Genomic DNA, 19581 nt, shown 5'->3' with positions numbered 1-19581 from the left:
ACAGGTGGACAAATAAAGCTGTCGGAAACTGCTGAAACTGTAACTGTGCAGCAATCCCGTGAGCTCCCATCAAAACATAAATAAAGCGGTAGGCGACCACGTTACCAAATTAAGCACACTGTAGCCCACTACAACTGCTCTCTGCCATGTCTTGTACTACTTGTTTATCATGAGCTCTTTGATACTTTGTTTTCCCGAAGACCAAAAAAGGAAACGGGGCTAGAATATCCCGAATAAACCGCGTACGTATTCTGTCTAGGCGACGCAGAGGGAATATTAAATTCCGGTGTCAGAGCTGCAGGCTCGACTCCGTGACGCTTGTTTACCAGTTGGAGAGGAGGACTGGAAGGACTCCCTCTACAGACACCTTTAAAATATGGTCGAGGGGGCTGAGAAACTGGCAATAAGAAAGGTATTTTGGAATAAAAACAATAAAAACTTAAACAATTTAGGGCAATTCAATGTTTTCAATTCACTAACGGTTTGCCTATGATTACCATATTCTTCTTGTTACTATTTATTCTAATGTGTTTCTTTAAAATCCACTCCAACTGCTTACATGACGCAAATGTAGGCTTTATAGGCCAGGATCATCTCGTTCAATATATTTAGATGGTTGAAAACCTTCGCAGTCAAATGTCGGATCACAGGACCAGAGCTGCTCTAAATAAAGCAACAGTGCTGACTGACTACGCACAAATGAGTCGGAAGAGGGCAGAGTGATAGTAGGAGGGCTTTCTCCTTTTCTCTCTCTCTCTCGCTCTCCTTTGAACAGGGCCATCTCACTCTAGCATTCATCCCGTTTCCACCAATAAGCCCAATGAGTTGAGTGCGCACCGCCCACTGTCGGTGTGTGTATTTTTTTCTTCTCCTTTCCCCTCGTTTTTTTTTAACCAGAGCTGAATGTGTAGATCGTCACATGTTGTTTCCACTCCTCAGTCGGAACACTAGCAGACATGTGTTATTTATTGCTCAGCTTCGGGAGAAGACGAACGCACGCACAAAACCGACTCTGGAGATAGAGGATTAAAATCAAGCGCGTCGTTTCTTTAGCAACTCGAGGAAAAGAAGCATTGTGTCTGACACCGTAGGACATGGCGAGTCCTCCAAACACGGGAGATCAGCCGATATTGACCAGAAATACGAACGCGAACAACAACATCAAGAAATGTGGATATTTAAAGAAACAGAAACACGGACACAAGCGCTTCTTCGTTTTAAAAGAGGCAAGCGAAGGTTCCCCTGCCCGGCTAGAGTACTACGAAAGCGAGAAGAAATGGAAAAACAAATCGGTCGCGAAGAGAGTTATTCCTCTGGACTGCTGCCTCAATATCAACAAGAGAGCGGACGCAAAACACAAATATCTTATTGCTCTTTATACCAAGGACGAGTATTTTGCTGTGGCGGCGGAACACGAGACCGAACAGGAGAGCTGGTACCGGGTGCTGACGGATTTGATGTCTGAGGGGAAAGAGTACGACGGCTCGGCGTCCAACTCAGCGTCCTCGCTGGTTGGCTTCGACGAGGAGAGCTACGGTGTAATAACGCCGGTTTCCGCCGCCTACAAGGAGGTATGGCAAGTCAATCTGAAATCTAAAGGTCTGGGGCAAAGCAGACATTTGACCGGAGTGTATAGGCTCTGTCTCTCCAGCCGGACTATCAGCTTTGTCAAGCTGAACACAGAGATCGCCTCCGTCATACTACAGCTGATGAACATCCGGAGGTGCGGCCACTCTGACAGCTTTTTCTTCATCGAGGTTGGTCGGTCTTCAGCCACGGGTCCAGGGGAGTTATGGATGCAGGCTGATGACTCTGTGGTCGCGCAAAATATCCACGAAACTATCCTGGAGGCCATGAAAGCCATGAAGGAGCTGGCAGAATTCCGTCCGCGCAGCAAAAGCCAGTCATCTGGTACGAACCCCATCTCTGTGCCTACGCGGAGGCACCTGCACAATCTCCCCCCCAGCCAGACCGGGCTTCCCCGGCGATCGCGCACTGACAGCATGGCTGCCACTTCTCCTGTTAGCAAATTTTCCTCCTGTCGAATACGCACAGCAAGCGAGGGCGATGGCACGATGGCACGCCCTATGTCAGTCACTGGCAGCCCCCTTAGTCCAGGAGTCCGCAGGACCCTCCTGAGCAGATCTCACACCATCACTACTCGCCCTTACCGTACATTTGAATCCTCTTCCCTCCAGCACAGTAAGTCCATGTCTATGCCCCTAACTCATTCCCCCCCCATGGCCGCTCCTAGCCTAGGGAATATGTCCTCCTGCCCAGATGGCAGTGCTCCTCGGCCCTCCAGCTGCACTGCCTCCTTCTCAGGCTCCCCCAGTGATGCTGGTTTTATATCATGTGAGGAGTATGGCTCTAGCCCGGCAGACGCCCGGGACCTGAGACTATCACTGACCCTCCGGAGCAACACTCCAGAGTCTCTCAGAGCGGACACTCCACCCTCTCGGGACGGCAGTGAGCTTGAAGGTTACATGGTGATGGAACGGCAGAAGCAGAATGGTTACCGTCGGTTATCAGAGATGGACAAGGCTTATCGAAAGCGCACATACTCTCTCACTACCCCCCGGCAGCAGAGAGGTCCCCCCCAAGTATCTTCAGCCTCCCTGGATGAGTATACTCTTATGAGGGGCACGTACACCAGTGGAAGCCAGTCTTTTAGCAGGTGTCACACTGCTTCCCCTAAAGGGATCTATCCTGAGGATTACAGGGATGTTCAGATAGCCGCAGGCAGTCTCCAAGGTGACAGTGGCTATATGTCCATGATACCAGGTGTGGTACCTCAGACACAAGGATCCAAGGATGACCCCTACATGCCCATGAGCCCCATGTGTGTTTCTGCTCCAAAGCAGATCATCAACCCACGTTCACACTCCTCCTCAGCAGGGCTGGCCCCACGCACAGACTCCCCGGGGAGTGTTTCTCTGGAGGACAGCGGCTATATGCCAATGTGGTGTGGAACCAAGATGTCAGTGGAGAGCACTGATGGAAAGCTCACCAATGGAGAGTACCTGAATATGTCTCCTGTTGACCCTCTGGTGCCTCTCTCACCCCCAGACTACATCCTCAGTCCTTCCTCAGGAGATCTCCACCCACAGCAACTTCACAGACAGCCTTATTCCTACATCTCTCAGCCACGTTCAGTTAAACACCAGTTGCATCGCAATGGGTCCACAGACACAGACCAGTATGTGGTGATGAGATTACAGAGACAGCGGATAGAGGAGGAGTCCAACTATTGTCCTGTCTCTCCAGGAGACTCAGTGGCCAGCAGCTCTCCGGTGACACCAGGCACCCCTTCCGCTGCCCCGTCACCTCTCAGAGGAGCTCGGGTAGATGGAGGTCCAGTAAACCGAAGCAGGGCGTGTCGGCCCACCCGTCTGGCCCTGGAATCTCTCAGAACACTACCATGTATGAGCGAACACCCCCTTCCCTCAGAGCCACGCAGCCCTGGGGAGTACATCAACATAGACTTTAGTAGTGCTACCCATGACCCGCTGGCATCCACAGTGTCAAAGAGCTCTGAGCCCTCTGTGACCATCATATCTGCAGAGAACGGATCTCTTTCACTTTCAGACTATGCTAATGTGGACGTCAGCCTCACGGGTCACCTTGGCACACACCAACCTAGGGATTCCCCCACCGCAGGGCCCCTAAAGCGCTCAACTGAAGTCTTGACGTGCCCTGGTCTGGTGAGTGCCCAGCAGAACATGCAGGGAGGCGAGAAGGAAGCAAAGGAAAAAACCTTCCAGGGACAGGCAGAAGAGAGGGGGATGGTAGAGAAATATCTTCTCCAACAGCAGGTGAGCCTGGTGCGTCAGCCTGCTGTAGTCAAGGATGACTACACTGAGATGACTTTCAGTCCTCCTGCCCCTCTACCTGCTCTCTGCACCACTGATGCCGCCCCCCTCCCTACCAGCCCCTCTGCCAGTGTGCAGAGACTCAGCCTTGAGAGCAGCATTGTGGACGGGGTGCCCACTGTGCCATTGGACTCTTTTCTCCTGGGTGGTCCGTCGTTATCCGTCACCCTCCTGGATCCCCACAGGGGGGCCAAGGTGATCCGGGCTGACCCACAGGGCCGGCGGCGGCACAGTTCTGAGACATTCTCCTCCACCACCACTGTCACACCAGTGTGCCCATCCTTTGCCACTGACACCAAAAGGCACAGCTCTGCCTCTGTGGAGAATGTATCCCACACAGTTTGCAGCACCGAGGGACCTGAGGAGGACTATGGCAGCAACAGCCCCATGTGCCGGGAGTTGTCAGCTGGTTATCAAAATGGACTTAACTATATTGCCTTAAACTTGATGGAGGGAAATCTTGCAGGACGAAGGTTAGGGGACTGTGATGGACTCCTGAGTTTCAAGACAGCCTGTGGCTGCAAGGGGGGCCTAAACGGTTTCAACACCAGCCCCTATGCCAGCATGGGATTCAAGGAGACTGCTGCAGCTGTCAAAGGTGAGATATTCTATACTTGTCACAAAAATTTCTTTTGTGTGTTGACAGTAGATCTTGTTATTTTAACACCGGCTGTGGAACTAACCCCTTGACTGCTAGTTACACCCAGTATTAGTTATTCTTCTGGAAACGTGTTTACTATAAGCTTAAATGTAACACTATTTACTTGCAGTTTGTGCCTCTGCTTTTAAAATTAGAGGTTAAGCCACTATTCATCTAACAACATACATACAGTGTTACAATCCAATGTAAGCAAGCAGCATTTATCACTAGTGTCCGTTTTACACTTACAGTAGTTGTCGATACATGTGTGTTAGAAAAGTAATTTTTGGTCTGTTTACGAACGCTATTGCAGCCAAGGGGAGTGGAGTTGTTGTGAGTGTTGCTGTTGGGTGTAGGCTGTGATGTTTAGATAGGATTAGTCACCTACTGGTCACACCCATGACAAATGGACAAATCTCAAGGCTGTTCGATGCTGAGGAGGGCTGTTCACTGGGGCTTTGATCTGCTTCAAACGGGATAGAGATGTTAGAGTAAGAGCACCGGAAGATGAGTGTGTATCCTTTCAATTAAAGGCCTAATAAAAAAGTTTGATTATAACAGTGAAGTATGCAAAACAACACAACATTTAACGTTTACATTTAACAAACATTCTCTCAGAGAGAAATTGTATTTCTATTCAGTGTTCCTTTTAGGTTTTTACAACAACCTTATTTAGAAACAGTTTTATTTTGAAAACTATGGCCCATATTTGTCATTGCTCATTCTGGTACGCTTGATGCCGCTGCTATGTGTTTGTGTGAATGGTCTGCTCTGGTCTCTCTTCAGTGACGCATTTTTGTACTACGTAAGTATAAAATGAAAAAAGAAAAATTCTTTAATCCAGTGACGCATTCAGCACTACAGATCCACAGTTTTATAACACAGTATAATGTGGCTTTTATAAGGGTATGAGGGTATGTGTCTATAATCATGGACTCCTTATGAATTGGTATCTTTGTGGAAAGGAACACTCGCCAAATATTACCTTTCCCCTCATGTTGGTTCACTGTTGCACTGGTGGCTTTAAATGCATCCCCTAAATGTCAGGGATTATTAACAAGGATAGATGACCTAGCAGGGGCATGTCAGAAGTTGCAGTTATGTGACAGGAGAACACACAGTGTCGGGATCATAGTGAGTTAGGAGTCGGTGTTCCTGATGGTGAAATACAAGAGTTTAATTGCTGTTTGTGGTTTCACAACCAAGTTGCCTCTCTTTTGTCTCTGTCTCTGCCGGCTCTTTTGCTGTGAGCGCAGCCAGTGTGGGCTTGGTGCAAGTAATCAGGCTCCCCAGAAAAACAAGTGAGTCAGTTGTTTATCAATTGTCAGGTACTTGGTTTCAGGACTGGAATGCAGGCTGTGTGCAAAGGTTGCTGGGAGAGGTGAATGCTCACTTGTTTTTCTAACCTGGTGGGATTGGAGTGCAGTTTTTTTTTTCAACTTCACAAAAAACTATGTTTTCCACATGAAAGGGCCCTAACTAATGTTTTAATGAACACAAATGACCTTTACTCGTACCTATTGTGAACTTCCCATTTTTTGTCGCTTCACTTTATTGTGTCCTGGCGCTTTTGTGTTTCAGATTACAGGGTACAAATATTGAATATTGTACTTTCAGAGCAGAGTATGAAGGCGGAAGGGAGGTGTAGGAACAATGGTGAAGGGTGGATGACTTGTTTTGCTTTTCATGCGCAACAAAATAGACAATTGAGCTGTACGCTGAAGGGAGGGAGGGAGAGTGAGGGGGAGGCATGGAGGAGTGACAAGGAAAAGAAGAAAAGAAACACAGAAAGAGATACAGATCGGTGTCATTTTTGCCTTTGCTGCTGTATCTTCATAATCCAAGCCTTTTCTTTACAAAATAATATCCTAGTACAACATAGCGTATGACTCAGCTCTGGCAAATCATCGATACTGTCATCGAAAAACACGAAGCCACTTCCTCTGCCTGATGTGTGTGAGAGAGAACAAGTGGGCATTACTGTTTACTACAGGATTACAGGCTCTACCACATTCTCTTGTTATCACTATTGATAGAGTTTGCATTCCCTGCAGCACATACATCAATTTGAACAGGTACACCATGAAATGAACTCGCCCATCCTTATTTGGCATCTTAATTCATCGTGGTGTAAGAGAGAGACAGGGAGGGAGGGAGCGAACATGCATATTATGTAAGCATATCCTAGCCGTCTGTATAAAGAGATTTTAACGGGCCTCAGCGTGGAATGGATTCCGTTAGTTTATTAGGTTACTCTGTTGTTTGGGTTTTGGCGCTGACATGGAAAGGGGAGGTGATGAAGCCGCGGAGGGGGGCTGTTTAGCTTTCACTGCATGCCTTCTGGCCCTGCCCCGACAATGTCAGTTTCTTGACCTTTGTGTGTGTGTGTGTGTGTGTGTGTGTGTGTGTGTGTGTGTGTGTGTGTGTGTGTGTGTGTGTGTGTGTGTGTGTGTGTGTGTGTGTGTGTGTGTGTGTGTGTGTGTGTGTGTGTGTGTGTGTGAGCTTGTCAGAGAGGGGGGAGATATTGCCATTGGGGTATTTTCAGAAATACACAAACATCCTGGCCTGGAAATCCAGACCCATATCTAGAACGAAAGAGGGTCTGTCCACTATCAATAGACCTTCCCAACTCAAGGGGCGGCACCTACGCATGCATAGCACTACAACCAATCAGAGCAATGAATAAGGTTAACTGGTAAATTAAACTTTTGCCGTGGTCGGTCGGCAAAAGACTAGACTACCACACACCCACCACCCAGACACACACACACATTTCCACTGTGACTGCGCGTCTTCCTCTCCCGTGTTCGTACATATACAGAGCCATCAGCAGATGGTGGAGGGATTGGGGAGCCTTTTCTTTACAAAATAATATCCTAGTACAACATAGCGTATGACTCAGCTCTGGCAAATCATCGATACTGTCATCGAAAAACACGAAGCCACTTCCTCTGCCTGATGTGTGTGAGAGAGAACAAGTGGGCATTACTGTTTACTACAGGATTACAGGCTCTACCACATTCTCTTGTTATCACTATTGATAGAGTTTGCATTCCCTGCAGCACATACATCAATTTGAACAGGTACACCATGAAATGAACTCGCCCATCCTTATTTGGCATCTTAATTCATCGTGGTGTAAGAGAGAGACAGGGAGGGAGGGAGCGAACATGCATATTATGTAAGCATATCCTAGCCGTCTGTATAAAGAGATTTTAACGGGCCTCAGCGTGGAATGGATTCCGTTAGTTTATTAGGTTACTCTGTTGTTTGGGTTTTGGCGCTGACATGGAAAGGGGAGGTGATGAAGCCGCGGAGGGGGGCTGTTTAGCTTTCACTGCATGCCTTCTGGCCCTGCCCCGACAATGTCAGTTTCTTGACCTTTGTGTGTGTGTGTGTGTGTGTGTGTGTGTGTGTGTGTGTGTGTGTGTGTGTGTGTGTGTGTGTGTGTGTGTGTGTGTGTGTGTGTGTGTGTGTGTGTGTGTGTGTGTGTGTGTGTGTGTGTGTGTGTGAGCTTGTCAGAGAGGGGGGAGATATTGCCATTGGGGTATTTTCAGAAATACACAAACATCCTGGCCTGGAAATCCAGACCCATATCTAGAACGAAAGAGGGTCTGTCCACTATCAATAGACCTTCCCAACTCAAGGGGCGGCACCTACGCATGCATAGCACTACAACCAATCAGAGCAATGAATAAGGTTAACTGGTAAATTAAACTTTTGCCGTGGTCGGTCGGCAAAAGACTAGACTACCACACACCCACCACCCAGACACACACACACATTTCCACTGTGACTGCGCGTCTTCCTCTCCCGTGTTCGTACATATACAGAGCCATCAGCAGATGGTGGAGGGATTGGGGAGGAGGGGGGGGGAGGGGGTCAGGGGTTTTTGCACCTGCCTTCATCAAGCAGTGCTCACTGGTTATCTGGCCCGTCAGACGAGAGTGACAATACGCTAATGACCGGCCGCCATCTGCCACAACAACAACCGGGAGAAGGTGGGGGCGTGGCGAGGCAGTTCCAAGGAGCCCTATACCAACCCAAAACCCTCCCCCTCCTCTCCTCTTATGCATCCTCCCCCTCCCAGATTCTCCTCTTGGTTTCTGCTTTTCTGAAATCATGTGAATCAACCTACCCCCCGCAAACACACTTCTCCACACCGGCGTGTGTTTTTCCTGACCTCATTGGACAGTCTCTGATTTTCTGTTCACACCAGAGGCCCTAATTAGCTAATCATATTTGATCAGAGTCACTAACAAGACACTCAATCTTCTTGCTGTATGCCGGTTTATCTCACTTTGCAAACAACAGACAAGTAATGGGCGAAGGATTGATTTGAAATAAAGTTTCTGTAGTAGATCGAGGGGAAGATATTCGCCAGCTATTTTTGGTAATCAATGTACTATTTTCAGTCAGTTTTCAATCAACAATGCCAAATTTTCTCTGGTCCCTGATTTGTTGCTTGTTTTAAGTTTATGTTATTATTGGATTTTGATTTAATTTATTATTATTATTTTATAGACGAAACAACTGGTCAACTGATCAAGAAAATATTTGTGTTATTATTTGAAAAGAATGATGAAATGAATGATTGCAGCTCTGGATATGACTTTTGTTACTGTGTGTTCATGAGCCGTCAAGGCAAAAAGTGCTCATATGATCATACATCAAGTCATCATCAAGTTTTATTTTAGTTGCCTCTTTCAATCCTAGAAAGTGTTTGTCTACTGATCCCTTTATTTCATGCAGTACTTTGAGGAACAGCCTTTGTCCTCACCTGCCGCCGCCCATCAGAAACACTCACTCCTGGATGTCTGATACATAACTCTTGGAGCAAAGTAGGACAGGATGTTCCGGCTAGATAAAAACAAACTCACCCTACCGTATTCCAATTTAGCTTGGAGGTAAGAAGGATTACATTCACTTCAGGATTAGGACATTGTTGAGTAACTTGTTTTGTCTAGTGACAGCAGGAGAGCTTCTGTGTGTGACATGAGTGCACATGCCATACAGTCCTTAGCCACTACACACACAGAAGACACACTCAGTCTACCGGGCTTCTGGACAATCAGAATTTTTTCATTTATAAATGGTCATCTTACTCATCATAAACCTTCTCTATCTTTCTGGACCTCAAGGGACTGGCAGCTTGATTTCATGTGGAATTTACTTGTGGGAAAAATTGTCTTAGCTGTTCTGGTGGCCTTCAAAAGAACAGCATAAGGTTGACATGAAACCACACAATCTTGCAAAAAAAGTTCAAATATCAAATACAACTAAAGCAAATAGTGAACTGTGTTACCTGGAATACAGGTAATAATGAGGCAGGAGCCTATCAAAGTGTTGTTTTTGTTTTGCTGGTTGGATAGGAGGGCTTTGGGTCAGAGGTGAAGAGTCAGACGGTGTTTGTTTGGTGGAGCCTTGCTTTAGATCAGGGAGGAGCCAGCAGGACAGGAATGTAAACAGAGCAGATCTGAGCCTGTGGATCTCGTCAGCGTAGGAAGCCCGCTGCTAATATAAGTTTTGTTGTTTGCAGAAGCTCATTTACAGTTCATGGTTCTCTTTCTTTCTTCCCGTTCACAAATACAGTTGGAGAGTACAGTTCCCCTTAATCAGTCATTGAGCTTTTGCTCGAAAGAATACAGAACTACTTGAGTAGTAGATGCATAAACTGACATGTTTACTCTTCCTCTGAAGCACTAGAGAGTAGCCTGGTAATAAGTGTGTGTGTGTGTGTGTGTGTGTGTGTGTGTGTGTGTGTGTGTGTGTGTGTGTGTGTGTGTGTGTGTGTGTGTGTGTGTGTGTGTGTGTGTGTGTGTGTGTGTGTGTGTGTGTGTGTGTGTGTGTGTGTGTGTGTGTGTGTGTGTGTGTGTGTGTGTGTGTGTGTGTGTGTGTGTGTGTGTGTGTGTGTGTGTGTGTGTGTGTTTCCAAGCCCTGAATGGAGCAAGACTAAATTTAGCCTGTGAGAGCTAAATAAATAATGAACATGGCCTGGGTGGGAGTGTGTGCGCGTGTGGGTTGGGACATGGGGCACAGACGTGGGTTGTTCGGAGGGGTGTGTGGGGGGATGTGTGTATGCACTCCAAACAGAGGAGGGGTAGGGGCCATTAGGTTCATTCCCCCGCTGGACCTCTGTCCCCTTCCCTCAATAGCCCCCCTCCATGGCCCACCCCTCCCATATCTCCCTGCCCACCCACATTTCTCCCCAATCAGCATGTGTTTGAACAGCAGTGTGTGTGGCGGCAAGCCCAACTATGCCACGGCATCCTATTGCGGCATTCTTCAGGCAATATTGATAATGTTTTTGAGTGTTTATGCACAAGGCTACACCTGGTTGCTAATTGGAGCTGTTAGTGATTCAGCTCTGCTTCCCGGCAGATCTCAGTCATTCTCACCCAAGTGTCTGCCTCTACAGGCCACTGACTGGCCCAGCCCCTCCAGAAACACACACACACACACACACAGACACACACACTCAGGTTATTATGAACCGTTGGTCCCATGACCTCACTGCATTCCCGTTACTCTCTGTCAGGTTGATTCTGTTACTGTTTTTTTTCCACCACTTCCATCCCCTGTTTCTATTTCTTTTTTAGTCTCCGACACCCATGGTAATTAAGAGACATGGCTCAGGCCAGCACAGGTTGCCTCAGGAGCTAAATTATTATTTCCCCCCCCCCTGTGGGTCCATGTTTTTTATATCTCAGTCATCCCTGAGCATGTGTGGAAATGCCACGGCCTGTTCAATGCAATGTCCTCTCTGATGTCTTCGATATCAGTAAGTGTCAAGTCTCCGTAAAGCTTTAGATTCAACTTTTGCCTCTCACCTTCATTGACAGCGTGTGTGTGGGTGTGTGTGTAGGGCAAAGTAAAAGAACAGTTGTGTGTGTGTGTGTGTGTGTGTGTGTGTGTGTGTGTCTGTCTGTTTATGGTGGGAGTTGTTGAGGAGAGGGCAACCGTGAGGACTCTGAATGAAAGGTTTGTGTTAGAGAATGACGATCACATCCAGCTTTGTGAAAACAGCTCTTGTTCGTGTCCGGGGAAGAGAGAGAGGAGACAGCAAATGAGGGAAGAAATGCAGCCGTGGAGAAGGTCCGTGTGTGTGTGTGTGTGTGTGTGTGTGTGGGCCAGCTAAGACTTCCGCTCCCATTTGATAGCTCTGCATGCAAATTAAACCTCACAAACAAGTACACCAGGGCAAGGGTCAGCACAGCTTTCCACAGGGAGAAAAGCGACATGAAGAAGTGTTTAGAGTACATAAGAAAAACACAGCTGTGGTGTGTGTGTGTGGATGTGAACGTGACATTTTTTTGTTTATTTATTTGACTTTAGTAAGTGTGTAGTGAAGAATACCTGGGTGTGTGTTTATTGGTGTGTGGGATTATTGTTGCTGTGTCTTTTGGCGTCATTGGAGACTGCTCTGTGTCAGCTGCACAGTGCTAAATGCCACTCTGTTTTTCCCCTGCGGTGAAAGCACCTGCCACTTCAGTGTCTCCCAGCTGAGAAACACACACACACACACACACATACACACACACACACACACACACACACACACACACACACACACACACACACACACACACACACACACACACACACACACACACACACACACACACACACAACACACACACGCACACAACCATGGGCAGGCTGCTTGAAGAGCACTTATTCCTCACTTGGTAAATGAGTGGGGGTATCTGTTTGACCTCTCCCTCCAGTCTATTGCTCTGTAATAAATCAAATGTACTGTATGTAAAGAGAGTTAAATCATGTTTCTGAAGAGTATTGACCAAGAAATCTCATTCAGTGAGATTCAACTCCATGTCTGTAAAATCCCATGACGAGAAACTCACTCTTGTTTTTTTCTTGTTCTTGTCCTTTCAGAATGAAGGCTGAAGCCCGCCTCTCTCCCCTCCCTCCTTTTCCTGTGAACGAAGGATTTGGCTGCAGCCAAGTGACGAGGTTGCCACAGCGACAGCTGGACCATGCGCTGCAGTCGATGTCCTTTGACCTCTTTGCCGCCTTCGAGGGTCACGGGGACAGCCATCACCATGGCAACACGGACACTCGACCCTTGCCCCAAATCTTCCCTCCGCTTTTCTCGGCACCAAAACATTCAGGCGCCATCGCTGCTGCTGTACTAGATCCCTTAACAAATAACAAGAATTTAAACAGACTATTAACTCTTACTAAAAAAGATAGCTATTTATCTTTTTGAGTAGACCTGCAAAACTATTCTGCAGTATATTGTTATGTTAATTATTATTATTGTTGTTTTTGACATTTATACACTTTTAGCCGGTCTTCTTTTGGCTTGAGCCAATAGTTGCCGATACTTTCACCTGAAAACCTGTGAACAAAACGTGGAGAGCATTGTGTGCACACACATAGACGCAAAAAATACAACCTTTCATGCATACAGATTACATATATTTATTTATTTATCATGTATGTATGCATTTAATGAAGTGTGTGTGAATATGTATACAGATGGTACTGCAAAAAGAGGTGGCATTTATGAACATATTTAAAATTCAAAGTTAACATTTGCTAAAAAAAAATTACTAAAAAAACCTACCTCAGCAAAAACCCGGTTGGTACCACTTCACACAGTGGAAGTTTATATAAAATATTTATTTTCAGAGGTGAATGTTTTTAAAAAATCACCAATCCAAAGCCTTACTCTAGCCATCAGCCCCCCGACTGATGGACCTTTTTAGTTTGGACCTATAAGCACGCAGTATATCAAAGATTGAACTGATCATCTTATAAACAGAATGTTAATCAGCCAAGTGAGAGACCGCCTTCTCTCCCCACATTACATTTATGACAAGAATATGTATTAAAGATCCAGAGTAATATATTTATTATTATGCCTGAGACGGAGGATTCATACACACTTAAAGAATACTTGGAAGACATGACATTGCATTGCATCACATCAGCATGCATGCAGGTGTCACATAGCAAGCATTGCAGCATGAACCAGATCCAACTGGACCTGACCACCAGATCTGTGGCCTGTCTGAGCCAAAGTCTCAGCGCCTTTATACACTTTACCTACTCACTCACTGGTCTCCAGTGATATCCTGCACACACACACACACACACACACACACACACACACACACACACACACAGACACACACACACACACACACACACACACACACACACACACAAACACAGACTGCAGGAAGTTATGACCCGTCACCACATTTGACGGGAACATGAATGTTTAAGATATTTAAAGAGTATCTGAATAGCTCAGAATCTTAGATTTTCCAACCTGATGACACATTGCCGAGCTCTGTCACACTACATGTTTTGCACTGGCAGGTGCAGGCAGCACTGGGCAGTGTGGTGATTGCATGAGGCAGTCTAACTGTTCAATGAGCCGCTCGATAGTTTGAACCCACGGCCTCTGCCGCCACTTTGAGCGGCAAGAGAGCTGTTTGGTCTGGAGTTAATGCATGGTCTTGCACTTACAAACTTTCTAGATTGTAACACAAGACACATTGAATGTAGTACATGCTTTGTTCCAAGCTTGGGAACACAAATACCGACAAACACAACAACAACTGCAAAAACAAGAGTGAAAAATGCAGACGTACTGAATGGGAAATCACGGCATAGATACAAGCCGGATTAAAGAGACAAACCAGGGGAAAGTATCTCTTTATTTATCTGAATTCACTGGTACTTAACCGTTGCCTATATACTGTAAATAGTGCGATGTTGCAAAGAATACAATTCAAGTAAACGCTGAGAAATTTTTAAAAATGATAAGTTAGATAACTTATGTTGTTTGTGCTGTACATAGTATTTGTTTGAGTGAACTTTCTGATACAACAAAATCACTAATTAAGTTACATGCTAACCAGTATGGTTTGGCTTTGATTTAATTTTTTATCTTTTTTAACTGTCATGGGCTAGTCTTGTGAAATGGATGCCACTATGAGGACATTTTCTAATGCTGTAATTCTGAAAAATATTTTAAGATAAATGATTAATACTTGACATAATTAAATTCTTGTTACTAAGGTACAACACAAATGGCATATATGCAATATTTACATTTTTGAAAAATTAGTTTACAAAGACTTACCAAATGTATAAATACTGTTAATAATGTTTGTTAAACCTTAAAAATACGATTTGTTGCTGTTTGTACGTTTTTTTCCTCCAAATTTGAAAGGACAACTTTTTTCTGTGTGTTTTTTGCTAATGGAGCCACTTGATGTTTTGAGCAGTGTTTTGCATTTGGATAATGTTTCAAGTTTTTATCAAGCATCTAAAGGTTACGATATGGGCTCTTGCTTATCTTGCTGTGTCTTTCATTGTAAATATTTCATATCTTGCATAATGTGATGCTACTAAGAGATGATAATTTAAACTTAGTTCATTGCTTTAGATTGTATTGATTCTTTATAGACACATGCAATAAATAATGTTATTTAAGAAAGCAATTTGCGTCTGTTTCCTTTCTCCTCCCTCTTTTCTTCCTGTCACATCGCAAACAAGCTTTTCATCTGAATAGGCGCAGATGTTTCAATTCAGTTTCCTGCCTCTTTCATTAAGAATAACCCTCATTAAAAAAGAGGGAAGGAAAAAGGGGGCATATCCTGATGATTTTTTAAAAGCATTGCTCCCTATTGAGAAAGAGTACTTGTGTGGGCTTGGCGTGGGCCTAAATGTTGCCTCCCACATTAGCAGTGTTATTGTTTGTCTGCGGCCGCCTCCCAGTCCCCACCCCCAGCAATAGTAATTAGACCAGCATGTTGAAACAGCCTCTGGAACTGGGAGGGAATAAATAACACTGTGATAGGATTATGATGTTGCACCCTTAGCCATATGTTGTCAGATTATTCATTCTCACGGCCTTGCTAATTAAAATGGTAATTAATGCTGAGAGATATGGCCTAATTCTCTACTAGGGCTAGTGGTATGTGTTGAGACCAGGGGGAGGGTTCGGCTTCAACGTGGGGCAAAGGACTTGGCATGTTTGTACTTAAGTCTTAACCATGTGAGCAGTAAAAACGGAGAGAGTAAAAAAAAGGAGTGGACGACAACAGCTGGACAGAAGGGTGGTTTGTTAGAGAAATATGCAGGTTGACTGAATAATGGACAGACGTAATGGTAGCCTGAAGGCAGATCTCGTTCATTAAGCAGATTTGTTTCAGCAGCATACGATGAGGCCAAAAGGCCAATGAGAGAGCAAAAATCTGGATATCGCAGTGCCACATGAGTCAACCAAACATCATTCATCACTGTACTCTGTTCTCCCTCGTCCTCGACCTGCTCCTAAATTTAAATCAAATACTTAATTCATCTCATTAAATCGTAAAGGAGAGTTACAGAGTAAGATGCCGGTCATTTAGTGTCCCTGTCTATTTTTGTTTCACTACTCACCGTCAACTGATCACAGGGAGAGAAACACTGGACATAAGTGTTGAGGATAATACCTGAGAATGGACTCCACATGGGAAACGTGATACATGCATCCAAGATAAAACCATGCAAATAACTATTACAGTCAGATAATGCAAAGTCAATGAACGATCTTTCCTGTGAATATCATCCATATGTCAGCTGGTGTGTGAATTTGTGTGTTAACCTGATGTGCTATGTGATGATGATGATATGTGTGTGTGTGTGTGTGTGTGTGTGTGTGTGTGTGTGTGTGTGTGTGTGTGTGTGGTTGTTTGATCAGTGGCGGAAGGGTCCATATGGGCAGCGTAAAGTAGCCGGTTGCCCCAGGGAGTCATCAGCCTTATGGACAGAGACCTACAGTAGCTCCACAGGAAATGGCATGCTTCCGGAAAGCTGTCTGGGACACCGCCACTACATTAGTGGCTGTGTGTTTGTGTGTTTGTGTGTGTGTACGTGTGTGTGTGTGTGTGTGTGTGTGTGTGTGTGTGTGTGTGTGTGTGTGTGTGTGTGTGTGTGTGTGTGTGTGTGTGTGTGTGTGCTTTTAAAATCTATTATGCTCTGTGGCCATTTGTGAATGTTGCCCATTATAATCGGTCTTCCTTTGGTTTGTGTGACCAGCCTCGGACAACATGTTGTCTGCATCAATGTGTGCACACATACCTGTATAAAGGGTAAACATGCACAAACCTTTATGTGTTCTTCCTTATAGCACACAACTAAATATAACATATTACATTGCCATTGTAATTTACATAAAGCAAGGCTCTAGACACCTTCATACTGTGTGACCACTGCAATCCTGTCGAGTTTGATTTAATACAAATCTTGGTTGAAAGACATATGGCGAACTATCAGTTGTGAGGCTTGTCAGCTTGTGTGACGAATGCTTGGTGAACTGTTGTGCTGCATGGTAAATAGAAAGGGAAAAAATGCAAGAAGCCACATGATGTATTTTTTAAAATGTATTTTACTTCCTGGATTTTGATGCTATTTTTGGTTGCCAAAGCTCTAAATCAGAAGGTGTGACATGTGTTTTAGATTTACCTGCTTTTCTAGATTGGGGACAAGACTTCTCTTTGTCTCTCTTCTTTCTTAGGACTGAGCGATATATTGACGCTTTTGGCCTCAAATTTCCGCAGCTGGATGGAATCTCCCCAGGTGACACTACAAAAAGTGCCTACTGTTGAATGGAATGTGTGGATCCTCTGAAAACAAGCCACATATTTGGATTCTGTCCATCTCATCTAGTCTGCCTGCAGACGTGGTCTGGTGCTGGGTGGACTCATCTTTTTTTCCAAGTTCCCAGATATTTCCCACAGATCCAATAAGCAGGAATGCAAACACTTTCTGCATACAGAAACGTTTTTACCATATAAGTATATAACTACATGGGAGAGAATGGATGACAGGTTCACAAGAGAGAGCAGTCCCTGTGGCAAAGCCATGTTACCCTTGTGTGCGTAACAGATCCTTCTATAACTGTGGTGACCTATTCAAATAACACATCCTATGTGCATGGCCGGTGACTATCAGGAGCTTATCTGTTTCTCGCTCTCTTTCACACAGACACACACACACACACACACACACACACGCACGCACGCACGCACACGCACACGCACATGCACACACACACACACACACACTACACTGTGTGCACTGGAGCACACTTGTGTCAACTTTTCAGTGTTGCATAATCTGCCTGAAAAACGTGTAGTAAACAAGAGCTGACTTCCTCTTTCCATGAGAATACGGATTCGCACACATACAGACAGACACACACACACACACACACACACACACACACACACACACACACACACACACACACACACACATACAAACACGTACGAAGACACACACACTTTACACTGTATTACTGTTGTTAACCTCCACCAATGTCCATAAATACATGGCCTTCAAACAGACTGAGAAAATACATTTAGCTTGAAGAGAAAACATCTTAATATTTAAAATAAAGAGAAAAGACAATGGGTAGAATGATTGAATAGTGCAGGTTGGGGAGAGGATGTCTTGCAAAGTCAATTTAGCGTTTAATGCTTTTTTCTTTATAGCTAAAAGCAATAAGTAAAGGACTTCCAGACTTTAAGGACAGCTAACTGTTTTGTTATCTATAAGTTTCCCGACCCCGAAACTATGATTCTTGAGAAATGAGTCAGTATTGAAGTCCCAGTTGGGTTTGACCCAGCATGTATTTCACAGGAATGTGCACGTGGGAGTGCCCGTTGCTCACTTGCATGTATTACAGTGTGTGTGTCTATGTGTGTGTGTGTGTGTGTGTGTGTGTGTGTGTGTGTGTGTGTGTGCGTGTGTATTTGTTTCTAAGTATATGCATGTGTTGTTTGGTCAGCCTGTTCAGCAGACATTCCCAGCTGTTTTCCAGGTAGTGTTCTCACGCTTCTTGTGCATCTCCTGTTTCTCACGCTGGCTCCTTCGACTGTAATCCCCACACACACACACACACACACACACACACACACACACACACACACACACACACACACACACATATACATACACATACACATACACACACTGCCGCGCCTCTTTCCCTGGCTGTCAGGTGAACCAAAACCCACCTCACCCCCTCACACAATCACGCCCCTTCCTGTTTCTGATGACGGAGAGGCAGCCACAACAAAGACAGGACAGTGGAAAATGGGCACACATAAAGAAACAATGAGAGAGGAATTGGGCCGAATAAGTGGTGAAGAGGGAGAAACAGGGAGGTTCAGGTAAGAGAGATGGAAAGACAAAAGGTAGAAAGGACAGGGGCGCTGGAGGAGAGGTTGTGGGAATGTGCAGGAACCCACAGGATGAGCTAATGCTCTCACCTGGCCCCGCCCACCGTGTGTGACTCACAATCGGCAGGTGCGTCTGCATGTGTGTTTACGGCTGCAGGTCAGCTCAGGGTGTGTCGCTGCTGGGAAACATGTTTCCTCAAGCACAGGTAGTGCTATTCATCACAACAGCCCTTCCACGGTTTCTCTTCTTTATTACAAAACAGCTAATCAAAGTGACCAAGAGCAACAGAAAGAAGTGCCTCTTAAAAAGTCATTTTGGGGGTAAAATACATTTTGAAAACGCTGAGTGTATGATGTGAGGGTTGCAAATTTGTAAACCCCTTGAGAATGCACTTCCTTGAAAGTAACCACATACTCCCTGAGAGAGGAGGTTTTTTTAGGCGTGGGCCCCTCTGTCCCCCCTCCTTGCTTTTACCTCAAAGTGATGGATGTAGTCAGTGGAAATGGCACACGACCTGCAGACAGCCACCAGCTCCTTAGAAGGAGACACCATCTGCTTCTTTGGCTGCTGAGCGTAAGTGAGCTGCATGAGCATATTCCATTTTGCAATAGTGTTTGTATGTCTTCAAGGTGGTGAGAGGGAAATTATGCTACTGTTAAAATATGCCGACATTAACCCAGAGATGTATGTGTCAGAATAAAATGAGTGGAAAACTTGCAGCACAGATATCACCTACATTGTTTTGGTTCAGCTGGTGATTCACGTTTTTTTTTTCGGAAAATATTAACAGTGTTTTGAAACAGGAAAGTCAACTTGATTTTAAATAGTAAAGCAAAAACAAAGTACTTTCTGTTATGGACA

The 19581-nt window shown here is 45.2% G+C and overlaps 1 protein-coding gene across 1 annotated transcript; it reads left to right on the top strand.

Annotated features, from left to right (window-relative positions):
* The first annotated feature begins 949 nt into the window (after positions 1–949).
* Positions 950–14905, top strand: irs2b (insulin receptor substrate 2b). Its single transcript, XM_080038192.1, has 2 exons — positions 950–4470; positions 12406–14905. The coding sequence occupies exons 1-2, from the start codon at positions 1095–1097 to the stop codon at positions 12408–12410; spliced, it is 3381 nt and encodes a 1126-aa protein (XP_079894318.1). The 5' UTR covers positions 950–1094; the 3' UTR covers positions 12411–14905.
* Positions 14906–19581: the final 4676 nt, after the last annotated feature.

Source organism: Ammodytes marinus (assembly GCF_949987685.1).
Source record: "Ammodytes marinus genome assembly, chromosome: 12".
Taxonomy (NCBI): Eukaryota; Metazoa; Chordata; class Actinopteri; order Uranoscopiformes; family Ammodytidae; genus Ammodytes; species Ammodytes marinus.
This window is presented reverse-complemented; position numbering and strand designations above follow the sequence as displayed.